The sequence below is a fragment of the Echinops telfairi genome, unplaced genomic scaffold, assembly GCF_000313985.2.
Source record: "Echinops telfairi isolate 266 unplaced genomic scaffold, ASM31398v2 ScPeMD7_11;HRSCAF=52, whole genome shotgun sequence".
Taxonomy (NCBI): Eukaryota; Metazoa; Chordata; class Mammalia; order Afrosoricida; family Tenrecidae; genus Echinops; species Echinops telfairi.
The window spans coordinates 4,607,144-4,621,510 of record NW_022103908.1 but is presented as its reverse complement, the minus strand read 5'-3'; the positions used below and the strand labels follow the sequence as shown (position 1 = coordinate 4,621,510).

General features: G+C 43.2%; 1 protein-coding gene across 1 annotated transcript in view; it reads left to right on the top strand.

The window, feature by feature from the left end:
- LOC101664682 (regulatory factor X associated protein) overlaps positions 1–14,367 on the top strand; it is a 63,910-nt gene that overhangs the window by 47,440 nt on the left and 2,103 nt on the right. The window contains exons 3-4 of the mRNA XM_030884737.2: positions 10,306–11,084; positions 13,297–13,404. Of these exons, the coding sequence (XP_030740597.2) occupies positions 10,306–11,084; positions 13,297–13,404 (887 nt within the window). The remainder of the gene's footprint in view (positions 1–10,305; positions 11,085–13,296; positions 13,405–14,367) is intronic.

The window sequence follows — 14,367 nt, the reverse complement described above, 5'->3', positions numbered from 1 at the left end:
AGAAAGTGTGATTCAAACTACTAGCCTCCAGACTGAGAGAAAATGTTTCTATGGTCTATGCCACCATTTTACTTATTTATTTTTACAACTCTAGAAAACACTCATAGACCCTAAGGAAAGTATAGGAGCCCTCATGTTATAGTGGTTACTTGTTGGGCTGATAACTGCAAGGTTAGCAGTTCAAACACCAGCTGCTCTGTGGGAGAAAGATGGAGCTTTCTACTCCCATAAAGAGTTACAGTCTTGGAAACTCACAGGGGCAGTTCCACCCTGTCCTGTAGGGTCACTGTGAGTCAGCATTGACTCAGTGGCAGTGAATATGGTTTGGGGTTTTGAATGAAGCTCTAAGCAATGTGTAAAGGGTGCATACAGAGAGAAGCTTGTATGCACAGAGAAGGTAGAGCAGGATCTTCAGAGATTCGTAGTATTTTGAGAAGCTAAAGATAAAAAACGCTTTTATGTACTTGCTGGCCCTTGAGCTCAGGTATTCAAAGAACTATATTGACCTTGCAGGTTGGTGACCCAGTGCAATTTCAATTCAACATAAGTAAATTAAATGTATATATTTTTCTCTCGCCCCAAATCTACTTCTGTGGTGTTGTATATCCATTCATTCACCCAAAGAAGTGCTGGTGGCACAATTCTTAAGCACTTGACTGCTAATCAAAAATTCAGTGGTTCAAAGGCACCAATTGCTCCACAGGAGAAAGATGTGGCACTATGGAGAGAGATGTGGTAGCCTGTCTCCATAAAGATTGTTGTTGTTAGGCGTGGCCTTATGCACAACAGAACAAAACACTGTCTGGTTCTACACCATCATCACAATTGCATGTTTTCACCCAGTGTTGAACCATTATGTCATTCATTTATCAGGGACCTTCCTCTCTTTTGCTGTCCTTCTATTTCACCATGCGTGATGTCTTTTTCCAGAGACTGGTCTTCTGATAACATGTCCAAAGTATGTGAAACAAAATATCTTTATATCCTAACTTTTTAAAAAATATTATTTTACTGGGGCTCTTACAGCTCTTATCACAATCCATACATATATCCACTTTGTCAAACACATCTGTACATATGTTGTCATCATCTCTTTCAAGACATTTTCTTTCTACTTGAGCCCCTGACATCGGCTCCTCATTTTTCTCCCTCCTTCACCCATGCCCCCATAATAATTTATAAATTATTCTTTTTTTTCTCATGTCTTACACCAACTGCTGTCTCATTTCACCCACTTTTCTGCTGTCCGTTGCCCTTGGATGGGAGCATTTGCCGACCACTGTGATTGATTAGCATTCTGGACCAGTAGCATTGCTCTTCCTTATTTAACATCCAACTTTCACATGCATATGAGGCAATTGGAAATGCCTTGGCTTGGGTCACCTGCATCTTAATCCTCAAAGTCACATCCTTGCTCTTCAACACTTTCAAGATATTTACCCAATGCAACGCAGCATTTGAATTTTTTTTATACTTTTATTGGGGCTATTACATCTCTTATCACAATCCATACATTCCTCCAATGTGCCAAGCACATTTGCACATATGCCACCATCATCATTTTCAAAGCATTTTTTTCCCACCTGAGCCCCTGATATCAGCTCCCCATTTCTTCCCCCTCCCTCCCCTGCCCATCCTCTCTCACAAACCCTTGATAAATTATAGATTATTTTTTCCATATCTTACATCGTCCTCTGTCGCCCCTCACCCACTTTTCTGTTATTCATCCCCCTGGGAGGGGGTTCTAGACTGATCCTTGTGATTGATTCCACCTTTCTCCCTGACCCTACCCTAATCCTCCTGATATCTCTACTCATCTTGTTGGCCCTGAGGGGTTTATCTATCCTGGATTCCCTGTGTTTCGGGCTCTTATCTGTAGCAGTGTGCATGCTCTGATCTAATCTGATTTGTAAGGTAGAATTGAGGTCATGATAGTGGGGGGAAGGAAGCACCAAAGAGCTTGAGGAAAGTTGTGTGTTTCATTGGTGCTATACTGCACCCTGACTGGTTCATCTCTTCCCTGTGACCCCTCTGTGAGGGGATGTCCAATTGTCTACACATGGGCATTGGGTCTCCACTCCATGCCCCCCACCCCCATTCACCTTGGGTATGGTTTTATTCTGGGTCTTAGATGGCATTTGAAGTTTTGACTGCTACTGTCATGAACATTGATTGTGGAGTCCAGCATGATGAAATCCTGGACAACTTAAATCTTTTCTCCATTTACCATGATGTTACCTAAAGATTACAGCTAGGAAACCCTTGGCAGAAGTTCTATTCGGTCACATGGGGTTGATATTAGCCAGAATTTACTCTCTCTGGCACATCACTACCATCCAAGATAGGAGTCAACCTTGATATCATCCCTCTATATCTACCCAATTATTTCCCTGTTCCTCACAACTTCACCTTCTGAGGAAACACAGCAGGAAGTACTGGTCTAAGCACTGTTGAGAAACACAAGAGTCTCTGAGAAAAATCTCCTTAAGAAAGGTATCACATGCAAACCATAAAGAAATCGGAGGGCACTTAGGAGCAATTTGAGAAACTTCTGCAATGTCAATCACTAGCTATTGCAAAATTTCCATTCATTAGCAGTATTCAGAATCTGAAATAGATCTTGGTGTGGTTGTACCAGGTTTGAGGTAAACATCTATCCCAGCCAGGCAGACTCTGCTGCTCTCAGGAAGTAGGTGGGCAGGTTCAGGAACTGACCTCACTTGGTATACTTTTAGGTACCATCTTAATGATCAAGGTCAGGTCATGAGTTTATGGTGACCAGGACAATGCATCATTTTCTATGAGCCATATTCGAAAATAGAGAAATCCAGAAGTCCAAAACAAAATCAGATAAAGAGCAACAAACACCAAATTTGAAACAAATCCCAGGGCAAATGTACCCAAACACAAGATGTTGATTTAACAGGAAATGGGGGTAACCTTGAGTTTCCTTTAGAAGTAAAATGATGTCATTATCAAATAGTCTGCCAAATAAATGGTAGATGTATAATCAGTACCTGTCAAATTAAATACATCAGCCTTGAAATGTGCCTTGTAGCCATTTTAAAATATAAAACCCAATTCAAGCCCTCTGAAATATTTGACAAAATAAAACACGTCTTCTCTTTGTTTTCTCCTCAACTACTTCACCGTTTGATGCCTTGTTTGGTTTGTTGGTTTGCTGGCTTTAAGAACTTGCTGATCTGAGGTCTTAAAGGCTTGTCTTCAAACAAGCAGCCGTCTGAGTGAGGCACCAACTAAATCCACATGGAAGAAGCAACCAGCCTGTGTGATCCAAAGATTGTAACTATGTGATATAACCCAGATCCAAAAATAGGAATGGTATCAGAGCTTAAATTGTGAGCGCCTGGTTTGCAGAAGACTATGAATGATGGTGGAAGCCAAAATCCATTTGCATGGCCCCATCTATTAAGACTCTGGTGAATCCCCACGGATCATAGGTGAGGGATGTGAATAGCCTTGTTATCAGATAGAGGGCATTGTAAAGCCAATTATGGCAGACATCGTTAGGTGTAAATGTAATGTCATTTGAGCTCCCTTTTCATCCATTTTAAAGTTGTTTCAGTTTGTTTGTTTGTTTCTTAAGTGAAAGAGAAATACATGTGGATTAAGTCTTTGATGAATGAAATCCCTCTGACCATGGACCAGGGATGTGAATAGCTTTGCTATCATGCAGAATACATTGAAAAGTGAATTGGTACAGATACAGCAGACTTAAAATTTATCCTCTACAAGAATGAAGAAAATGTTCTAAAGTAATTGTGGTGGTGATGATTGTACAAATCTTCTTGATGTGATTGAACTATTGAGTTCTATAATATGTGAATTAAATGTCATTGAAACTATTTAAAAACTTGTATAATTACACTCATTTACCAATGATAATACTAGGATTTAGGGAGGCTAGGTACTGTTTGCCTAGTTAAAAGTTGCCAGTAAGGTCCAAATTCAGTGGGTAACTGGACATCCCCTTACAAAAGGGTCGCAGGGAGGAGATGAACCAGTCAGGGTGCAGTGTAGCAATGATGAAACATACAACTTTCCTCTAGTTCTTAAATGCTTCCTCCCTTTCCCCTCCGCCCCCCAGTTCCCCACTATCATGATCCCAATTCTACCTTACAAACCAGGCTAGACCAGAGGATGTACACTGGTACAGATAGGAACTGGAAACACAGGGAATCCAGGACAGATAAACCCCTCAGGACTAGTGGCGAGAGTGGTGATACCGGGAGGGTGGAGCGAAGGTCCGGTAGAAAGGGGGAACCAATTACAAGGATCTATATATAACCTCCTCTCTGGGGGAGGGACAATAGAAAAGTGGGTGAAGGGAGACGTTGGGCAGTGTAAGATATGACAAAATAATGGTGATTTATAAATTATCAAGGGTTCATGAGGGAGAGGCAAGTGGGGAGGGAGGGGAAAAATGAGGAGCTGATAACGGGCTCAAGTAGAAAGTGGATGTTTTGAGAAAGATGATGGCAACGAATGTGCAAGTATGCTAGACACAATGGATGTATGTATGGATTGTGAGAAGTGTTGTATGAGCCTCCAATAAAATGATTTCAGAAAAAAAAAAGGTCCGAATTCAAACCCAATTCTAGCTAAATTCCAAACTAGTAATCTGCTATTTCATGGAGTGTTAGTAGAGAAAATGAGAGCAAAATCCAAATCAAATATATACAAGTTTTATCATCCTCTTACCCCCTCACCCCACTGTACCTGTCAAGTTGGCCTACATAGTTCTGTGATGCTGGGAAGTTTTACCAGTAGTATTTCCGATACCAGGAGTGTCACTCATGGGGAACAGATCTCAGAAGAGATCCCAGACTAAGGCAGATTAGGAAGAAAGGCTTAAAAGCTGCTTTTGAAAATTAACCAATGAAAACCCTACAGGTCAAAACAGAGTATTTGTTCAGTATAGTGCTGGAAGAACTCAAAATACACAATTGCCACAATGCCCGCTGAAGACGGCAAGAGACCAGGCAGCATGTGGTTCTGTTTGTACATGGGGTTGGCATGAGCCAGAGCCAAGTCCACAGGCACCCTCGACAGCAGCCCTCTCACCTGTTGAAAAGCGTAGCACTTGGCTTTTCTGTCTGCCTAGTCGGCTCATGCTCCCTAGAAGCCGTGTAAAAGGCAAGGTAGTGTTCCCTTAAGCACTATCCCTTTCTCATTTCTGAAAGTGATGACCTTACTACTAGGCTAACATTGTAACTATTGATTCTTTTTTCTTTTTCCTCAATTGAAGTTAATGAGATTTTCTGTTGGAACACATCTCCTAAGGTTGGCAGGTAGTATGGCAGGCCTCTGACTGGCTCGTGTTCCAAGGATCAAAGACCAGAGAAGAGCCGGGTACAGGCTACAGAATGAGCAAAATGCTAGAGAGCTTTTCCAGAGTCCATCTATCCTTCTGTTTTTCTTTCTCTCCTTTTTGATACAAGCTTCAGGCTCAAAGGAATGCCATTTCAACTCATTATCAGCCTCATAGCAGATCTCATCATGGGGAAGATTACATCGTAACTGCCAAACACTGAGAATCATGGCCCAGCCAACTTGACCATTAACCTTAACCACCACAATTATGTTCTATAACCTAGTTTGGGGAGTAGTCTGGGGTCTTAAATGCTATGAATGGCCTTCTAAGACAGAACTATCAATCTCCACTTGTGTAGAGCAAGAGAACAAAAGGAAAGCAAAGCCTCAAACAACTAGCATACAGATCAATCGTCTGCATGAAACATGGCCTCAGGCATTCGAAAATCAGAGGAATTTGATGTTGTCGGGCTCACACCAACCATTCTAAGGAGGGCCACACAGAAAGACCTGGTAAATTAGAGAAAATTCTGGGCTGGAGGAATCAATCGACTGGACTGGTTTCTACTAGAGGACTCCCTGAGACTACTGCCCTGAGCCACTCTTTAACCCGTGAACCAAAACTAACCCCTGGGGTCGCTGTGTGACTGAGTATCAGGTTGGCTAACAAAATAATGAATACCACTCTTACGTATGGCTCTCCTGTTTAAAAACTACTTATAACAGGGAAGACAGCAACAATTCTTTAAAACCAAGATGAGAATAGAAGGTAGCAGGGAAAGAGATTAATGGAAACAAAGCAGCCAGAACAGAAACAATGAGAATGCGCACACATTGTGTTTAGGCCCAATAGAAACCTTTTGTGTATTCTTATTTTCTTAGTATACCTTTCACTTCTCTGGACGTAAAGGATGAGTTTACTGCTGTTTTCACTTTGATTAAATAAACATACTAATAAAACATAACAATATAGATTTCATTAATAAATTCATCAGAGCAGAGGAAAAGATATCACAGGGGATTTCAAAAAGCTCATGGAAAATGAAATGAAAAGGTATTAGAAAAAAATTATAACAATACAAAAAAGAAGAATTTTCTCATAAATATTTTTAAAGCCCCTCATGCTAGTGTGGAATGAGGCAGATGGGGGGCAATCATAAGGAGTAAGATTAGTACTGAGTTATCAATATGAACCCTTATATACATAAGCATACATATAGACAGACCGATGTGGACTTAGCTACAGGTGCATATTTACCCTCCTCCGGTGAAAGTGCCTGGAAGGAATGAGCACACGTAGCACATACACAGGTTCCTAAGTCTCACTCCCCACTGAAGGGCAGCAGAGCGTCTTGGAGAAATAAAAAACGGCTTACTCCAGCACTGAGGTTGGAAGGGAACACTATGAATCTAAACTATCTCCTTGTGCTAGAAAGTAAGAAGCAGGTATGTAACAATAGGGGCATGTCAAAAGGGCACAGAGCCACCTCGAAGGACCACGACTGGCCAAATATAACACAATTGGTGCAGCAACATACATAAGATAAAGAATCACTTACAATCCATTAAGGAAAAAATAAAATGATGACTCCATGCTGATTGCGTTAGTCTGGGTAGACTAGAGAAACAAATTCATAAACACACATGTGTATAAAAGGGAGAGATTTATATACAAGAGGAATTGCGCATGGAGAAAACATCCCAACCCAGTCCAGTCCAAGGCCATAAGTCTGTTAGGCCATATGGGCGGTATCAATCTATAAAGTCCTCTTCAGACTCACAAAACACATGCAATGATGCACCCATGCAGAAGATCACAGGCCAGTGGGTAGAAAGTCTTTGGATCCAGTGTCATTGGAAACATGTCAGTGCTGGCAGGGGTCCCTCTGTGGCTTCTCCAGCTTCCGAGGTCTGGTTGCGTCCATGTGTCTTGTCTTCTGCAATGTCTCCTAGAAAGTAGTACAGAGAGAGTGTGTCTCTCCTACCTCCAAGAAGGAATTCCCAGATTTCCCAGAGTTCTCAGAAGGCCATGCCCACACAGAAGTCTCATTGGCTATCTCCAGATTGACAGCCTAGACTCCACCCCTACACTCTTAATCCTTAAATTGACACCAGATTAGGTGACTACCACACTGATCATAAGGAGTAAACAATAATGACATGAGGAAGAAAGGAGGGGACTTCCTTGCAATAAAATACAAAAAAGAAAACAACAAAACCGCCATTGCTACCCAAATGAATGAATTCTGACTCACAGCGTGCGTATAGGTCACAGTGTAGTAGAACCACTCTTTAGGGCTTCTGAAAATGTAGAATCTTTACATGGGGAGTCAAGACAGTCTCATCTTTCTTCCTTGGAAAGGCTAGTGGGACTGAACCATCCTCACGGTTATCAGCCCAATGCTTAACATGTTGTTGGTTGGTGGCATGGGGTTGGTTCTGCCTCGTAGCGGTCCCATGTTGAAGAAATACTGCCTCGTCCTGTACCATCTTCACAATTGCCATGTCTGAGCCCTCTGCTGCAGCCACTGTGTCAATCTGTCTCATTGAAGGTCTTCCTCTTTTTGCTGACCCATAATGTTTCTGGTTTCATCCAAGACGTTGACCCTTAGCTTTTGACTCTCTACTTTACCAAACATAATGTTTATATGTTTGTTGTCCAAGGCTGGGCCCTCTTAGTAAAAGTAAGCATCTTTTTCAGAAGAAGAAATGTTTACGGTTATGGAAAAACTGAGGGAATGGTAGAGAGATCTGTAGACATAAGGACACTCACCTAGAATTTACATAAGGCCTGGGCTTTAGCAGTAAGTCTTCAAAGAACATTTATACGGCTTGAAATCTACAGGATCTCATAAATGCTAAAATGTTATGTTGCTCATAATCTGAGTTTCTATCATTTAAAAAATAGTGTTGTTAGGTGCCATCAAGTTGGTTCTTGTTCATAGGCACCCTCTCTCTGTACAACAGAGCAAAACACCACCCAGTTCTTTGTCATCTTCACAGTTGTTCTTATGTTTCAGCCCATTGCTGCAGCCACTGTGCAAATCCAACTGAAGAGACTTCCTCTTTTTCACGGTCCTTCTACTGTAACAAGCATGGCGTCCTTTTCCAGGGATTGGTCTCTTCTGGCAACATGTCCAAATTCTGTGAGATGAAGTCTCACCATCCTTGCTGCTAAGGAGGATGCTGGTTGTATTTCTTCCAAGACAGATTTGTTTGTTTACTGGCAATTCATAGTACTGTCAATATGCACCAGAACTATTCACTCAAGTGCATCCGTTCTGCTGAAAAACATGATATGGGTATGCACCATTTTACTGGCCGGTGACAGATACATTGCTTATGAAGGCCTAGTTCTACACAGAAGTTTCTAAGTGACCCAAGCAGTTTGTGCTTAACTATTTAAACTAAAAGTTGGCACTTCAAACCCACCCAGAGGCATGACAGAAGAAAGACTTGGCAACCCAGTGCCATAAAGATTAAACAAACAAAACCCCAAAACATTTGGGATTGACATGTGTGGATTCCAACTCATAGGACCCCATTTGATAGAGTGTAACTCTGCCATAGGGTTTCTAAGACTGTGATCTTGACAGGAGCCGGTAGCCGGCCACACCCAGCTGCTGGGATCCAACCTCCGATCTTGTCAGTCGTTTTCCTAGCAGCCTAGCGCTTAACCACGGCACCACCAGGGTTCCTTTCAATAAAATTACAGCCAAGAAAACCCTATGGAAGAGTTCTACTTTGTAATATATGGGGTCACCATGAGTCTGAATAAATTCAATGAATTCCAATGGCAAGGAGTTTTGTTTTGTTTTTAAAAAAGAATGGTCCCAAGCCAGAGAAATTAAACAAAATCCCTATGTCACTCTCACTCTCCAGGTTGCTCTTGAACAAAGAAGCAGTGAGGGGGGTGGGGGGTGAGAATGTGGGGAAAAGATGGGGCAGTCTATTTCCACCGGGATTTACAGCCTTAGGAAACTTATCTGTCAGTTTCAGATAAGTTCAGCAACCAAATGGCAATGGGTTTGGGGGCAGACATTAGTTAGGGATCACTGGTGGCCTAAAGTTTACAAGTTGGGCTGCTACCAGCGAGGTCAGCAGTTTGAAACCACCAACCCTTCCATGGGAGAAAGATTGGGCTTTCTACTCCTGTTAGGAGTTTCAGGCTCCGAAACTCACAGGGGCAGTGCTACTCTGCCCTATTGGGTCACTGAGAGTCACCATGGCCTCCATGGCAGTGAGTTTGATAAGCTTTACAGGGTCACTGTGAGGTGGAATCGACTCAATTGCAGTGAATTTGGTTTAGCTTTTGGTAGTGCATTAAGAATTGGGCTGCTAAACTCCAGGTCAGCAGTTCGAAAACACCAGCCACTCCATAGGAGAAAAGTAGGGCTTTTAACTCCTATTAAGAGTTACATTCTGGGAGACTCACAGGGGCAATTTTACTCTGCCAATCGGGTTGCTATGAGTCAGCAGAGTTGATTGCTACGAGTTTGATAAAGTTTTAATAGGGTCGCTGTGAGATGGAATCCACTCAATTGCAGTGTGTTTTGCTTTTTGCTTTTATTTTTGTTAGTGTGTTAAGAATGGGGTTGCTAACCTCAAGGTCAACAGTTCAAACCCATTGGCCACTCAGCAGGGGCTATTTAAGGCTTTCCACTCCCGTAATGACTGGCAGTCTCTGAAACCCACGGGACAGACCTGTTTTGTTCTGCAGGATCGCTGGAGTGAGAATTGGCTGGATGGCAGTGAGTTGTGTTGACTACTAACCAAAACGACAGCATTTACAGACTCACCGCCTCGGAAACCCCGTGTCGGTTCGCTCTAAGTCCGATAAGAGCTGATGGCCGCGAGTTTCGTTCGGGTTTACGAGTTGGAAAGGCACTCCATGGAATGGGGCCCCGCAGTCTCTCTCCGACGCGCCGGGAGCACCTTCACAACATCCACGCCGCATATACGCATGCGCAGTCGTCCTGCGCTCAGCCCCGCCTCCGGAGGGACGCCCCGCCCACAATCGCCAACAGGCTGAGCCTCCTCGGAGCTGCGCAGGCGCAGTACGGACGCGTCCTCGCGCGCCGCCTCTTCCTCTTAATTCATGCAAGGGGCGGTTAAGCCCGGCCGACGCGGACGCGGACGCGGCCGGGGTCGTGGAACCCGGGGCGAAGGTCAGCAGCACGGAGGTGCAGGGCGTGGCCGAGGGCCCCGGGCGGGCGGCGGCCGGCAGCGCCTGCCCCGGCGCTCCCGCGGCTCCCGGCCCTGCTCCGGCTCCGGCGCCGCCGCTGACCCTGCTGGTGATGCATCCCTGCGGCGGGCAGGAGGAGACCGCGGCCGTGCTGCGGCCGGCGGCGGGCCACTCCGTCAGGTACCTGTGTGACCTGGCGGGGGACGGCGAGGAGGAGGCGGGGGACGACGAGGCCGAGGCCGACCTGCTGGACACTTCGGACCCGCCGGGCGGCGGCGAGAGCGCCGCCAGCCTGGAGGACCTGGAGGACGAGGACCCGCAGTCCGGCGGCGAGGGCAGCAGCGGGGGCGGGGCCCGGCGGCGGGGCGGCGGCGCGAGCAAGACGTGCACCTACGAGGGCTGCCGCGAGACCACCAACCAGGTGGCGAAGCAGCGCAAGCCGTGGATGTGCAAGAAGCACCGCAACAAGATGTACAAGGACAAGTACAAGAAGAAGAAAAGCGACCAGGCCTTGAACTGCGGCGGGACCCCCGCCAGCGCCAGCGCGGGAAACGTGAAGCTGGAGGTACGGGGGCGTGGGGCGTGCAGGAAGAAACCCGAATCCCCCTGCAACTCCCCCACCCTCCCCAACCACAAGGGCAAACAGCCCCGCTAGCCACAAGGTCAGGGGTTCAAACCCACCAGCTCCTCTGTGGGTGAAAGATGAGGCTGTCCGCGCCAGTAAACCCGGAAAAATTCACAGCCTCATAAACCCCCAAGGGGCAGTTCTTCCCCCGCTCTACAGGGTCGCCAAGAGTCAATCCCCTCCATGGCAGTGAGTTTGGTCTTTTGACCAGTTTGTGAAAAACATCCCATTGTCCCTAATTCTGTTTTTCCATGAATGCTTTGCAGCCCTCTCTTAACCCCGTTTCCCCGAAAATAAGACAGTGTCATATTAATTTTTGTTCCCAAAGATGTGTTAGGTCTTATTTTCAGGGGATATCGTATTTTTCCATGAAGAAGAATACGGTACATATTTATTGTTGAACAAAAAAAAGGAAATTTATTACCTGTCTACGGTATGGTAGTAGTCATCACAAACCAGCATAACCAGACAAACTGTGAATCCTACAGTATCAAGAATTTCTTCTTACTACCATTATTTCCATGTATAACTATCTATGGTACATTTACTCACACTTCCTGTCTGCTATGGCTGCGCTGCAGCCAACAGTGAGCTGGGCTGCTGTGCCTGCTGCAAGGGTCCAGAGTTGAGTTATGGTAGCTGGGGGGGCCTTATTATCGGGGAGGTCTTATTTTCGGGGGATGCCTTATATTTCAGTGAGGCAAAACTATAAGTAGGTCTTATTTTCTGGGAATGTCTTACTTTCGGGGAGACATGGTCCTAATAGGAGGAGATACTCCAAAAGACTTTCTTGAAGAAACACAATTACGTACGCCAGAAAGGTTGGCTAGCCACTCATGCTGAATCACTAAATTCCCATGTGTTAAGGTGTAAATGGATTCTCACTGTTCTGCAGATGCACAGGTATTGTATTTTACATTGTAGAAATCAAGGCACAAATCAAATTCCTAGAGCTTCATTCTTTCCCGCCATCCTATCCTGTTTTTCTGGAATTCTGATAACTCACTGGCACTGAGCTGATTCTGACTCATACTGACCCCTATAAGACAGAGTAGAACTGCCCGTGTGGGGTCTTGAGGCAATAACTTGATGGGAGTAGAAAGCCTCACCTTTCTCCCATGAAATGGAGAACAGAGGATGAGTAAACTCATCTATAGTATTATATTTTAGTCAGAATATTTGGTCATTATTATGGTTTTATGGAAGTAGCATGATTTAATTAAGTGATTTATAAGGGAAATTATACAAATATAAGATTCAGATAATTTGGGGTCCATATTTGGAAGTGTTGCTGATATTGCTTGGGTAGTGATTTCTCGGGGTAATTGTCTAATTTTAAGACTTACCTATCTGTATCAATAGCTGAAGATTATTTATACTGGTGATTTCTAGTCCTTTCACCTCTTAATAGCCTGTTTGTCAATTTCTCTTTATGGCTTTACAGTTTTAAAAAATTGCCTTTGAAATTGCTCTGTTAAACCATCATTTACTTCCCCCTTATTTCCTGTTAATTGGGCAAAACCATTGTCAATTAAAGTGTTGTTAGCAAGATGGGAGTTACCACTAAGTTCATATGGTACAGGTACAAAAAAACTAAATCACTGCTGTCAAGTTGATTCATCTTAGACCCTATAGAGCAGAGTAGAAATGTCCCTGTATGGGGACATAATTTCTAAAACTGCTGTATGGGACCAGAAAGCCTTATCTTTCACCAGTAGAGCAGCTAGTGGTTTCGAACTGCTGAATAACTACACTACCAGATAGATTTCTTTTCTTTTGTCTGGATAGCTTTATATGAAGACGGGGTTCGATTTCCACTTGATATGTTTGTAAAATTGAAAACACTTCACAGGTAACTATTTGCTCACCCCTCTCCCAGCCTCTGTTACGCTATTATTACTTCTTTCATCAAAAGACTGGAGAGAACTGGCTTGAAAGCCCGAGACTTGTGCTTCCACAAAGGAAGAGGGACGGGGAGCATCACTGCCAGCATCTTTCCTCGCCCTGGCTTTCCCGAAGTCCCATTTATGGGACCAGGCAAGGAGGAGGCAGAGGAGCAAAGACCTAGTCATTACGTCATTGAAATGCTTATAACTGTGGATTGCTACAGTATGTTAACTGTTCACCCATTGTGTCTTTATTATTACCCTAGGAAAGCGCAGATAGTTTACTCTCCATTGTTAAACAAAGAACAGGATCTTTTGGGGATCGCCCTGCAAGGCCTACTCTTTTAGAACAAGTATTAAATCAAAAAAGACTGGTAAGTATATGTAAAGTTGTACAGGGAACTGTTTAGATCTTTGAGACTTTAAAACTTCTTAAACTGGTCATCAGAGTTGAGTGGTACTTCTTTGCTTAATGCCTACTGGAGTCTCATAATCTCTCAAGACTATAGGAACAGGCACTCGTAATGTGATTTATTGGCTACCCTTTGACCACCTGAACAAGATGGTATTTTAAAACACTTTACTTGTACTGAATTTGAGATTGGTTGAATAATTCTTGGGGTTATTCAATGCCAGTAATTGAAAGTATTGTTTTCAATTGCTCTTTTAAATAGCCATGTACTCCCTCCTTTTTTCTGTTAATTGCGCAGATTTAATAAGGATCAGTATAATTTTGATAGCCATCAGAGCTCAATCAGGAAAATAAAGATTATTCAATAGTACTGGAGTTACTTAATAAATGACTGAATAATCATTTGAGGTAAGAAAAAGAATTCATTATGTCATACATCATAATAAATTCTTAATAAATTAAAAGTTTGGGTTTCTTTATAAAAGAACAAGGTAGAATATTTTAAATACTTTAATATATATTTATATATCCCCAAACTATGAAATGAGAGTGTTCTGACTTAAAAAAAAATAGGCAGAATCACAATGGAGAGACTACAAATTTGATTACATAAAATGAACAATACATGTCAAAATTGGTGGCACAAATAAAAATGCAAAATAGAATAGGAAAAGAATTTGAAACAAATATAAATAACTCTGGCTAATATGGTTGATGTTTTATATTAAATATATATATAAATTGGTAAGGGACATTGTTGACTTCCAAACATTGCAAAACATAGATATAAGGGAAATAAAAGAAATCCTACAATTTACTAATACGGGAAATATTCAGTATTGCCACAATCACACAGTAAAATGACAGTAAGTGAAGATTAGTTGATAAAGGACCCTGATGTGGAGGGTCCATGGAAATGGACACT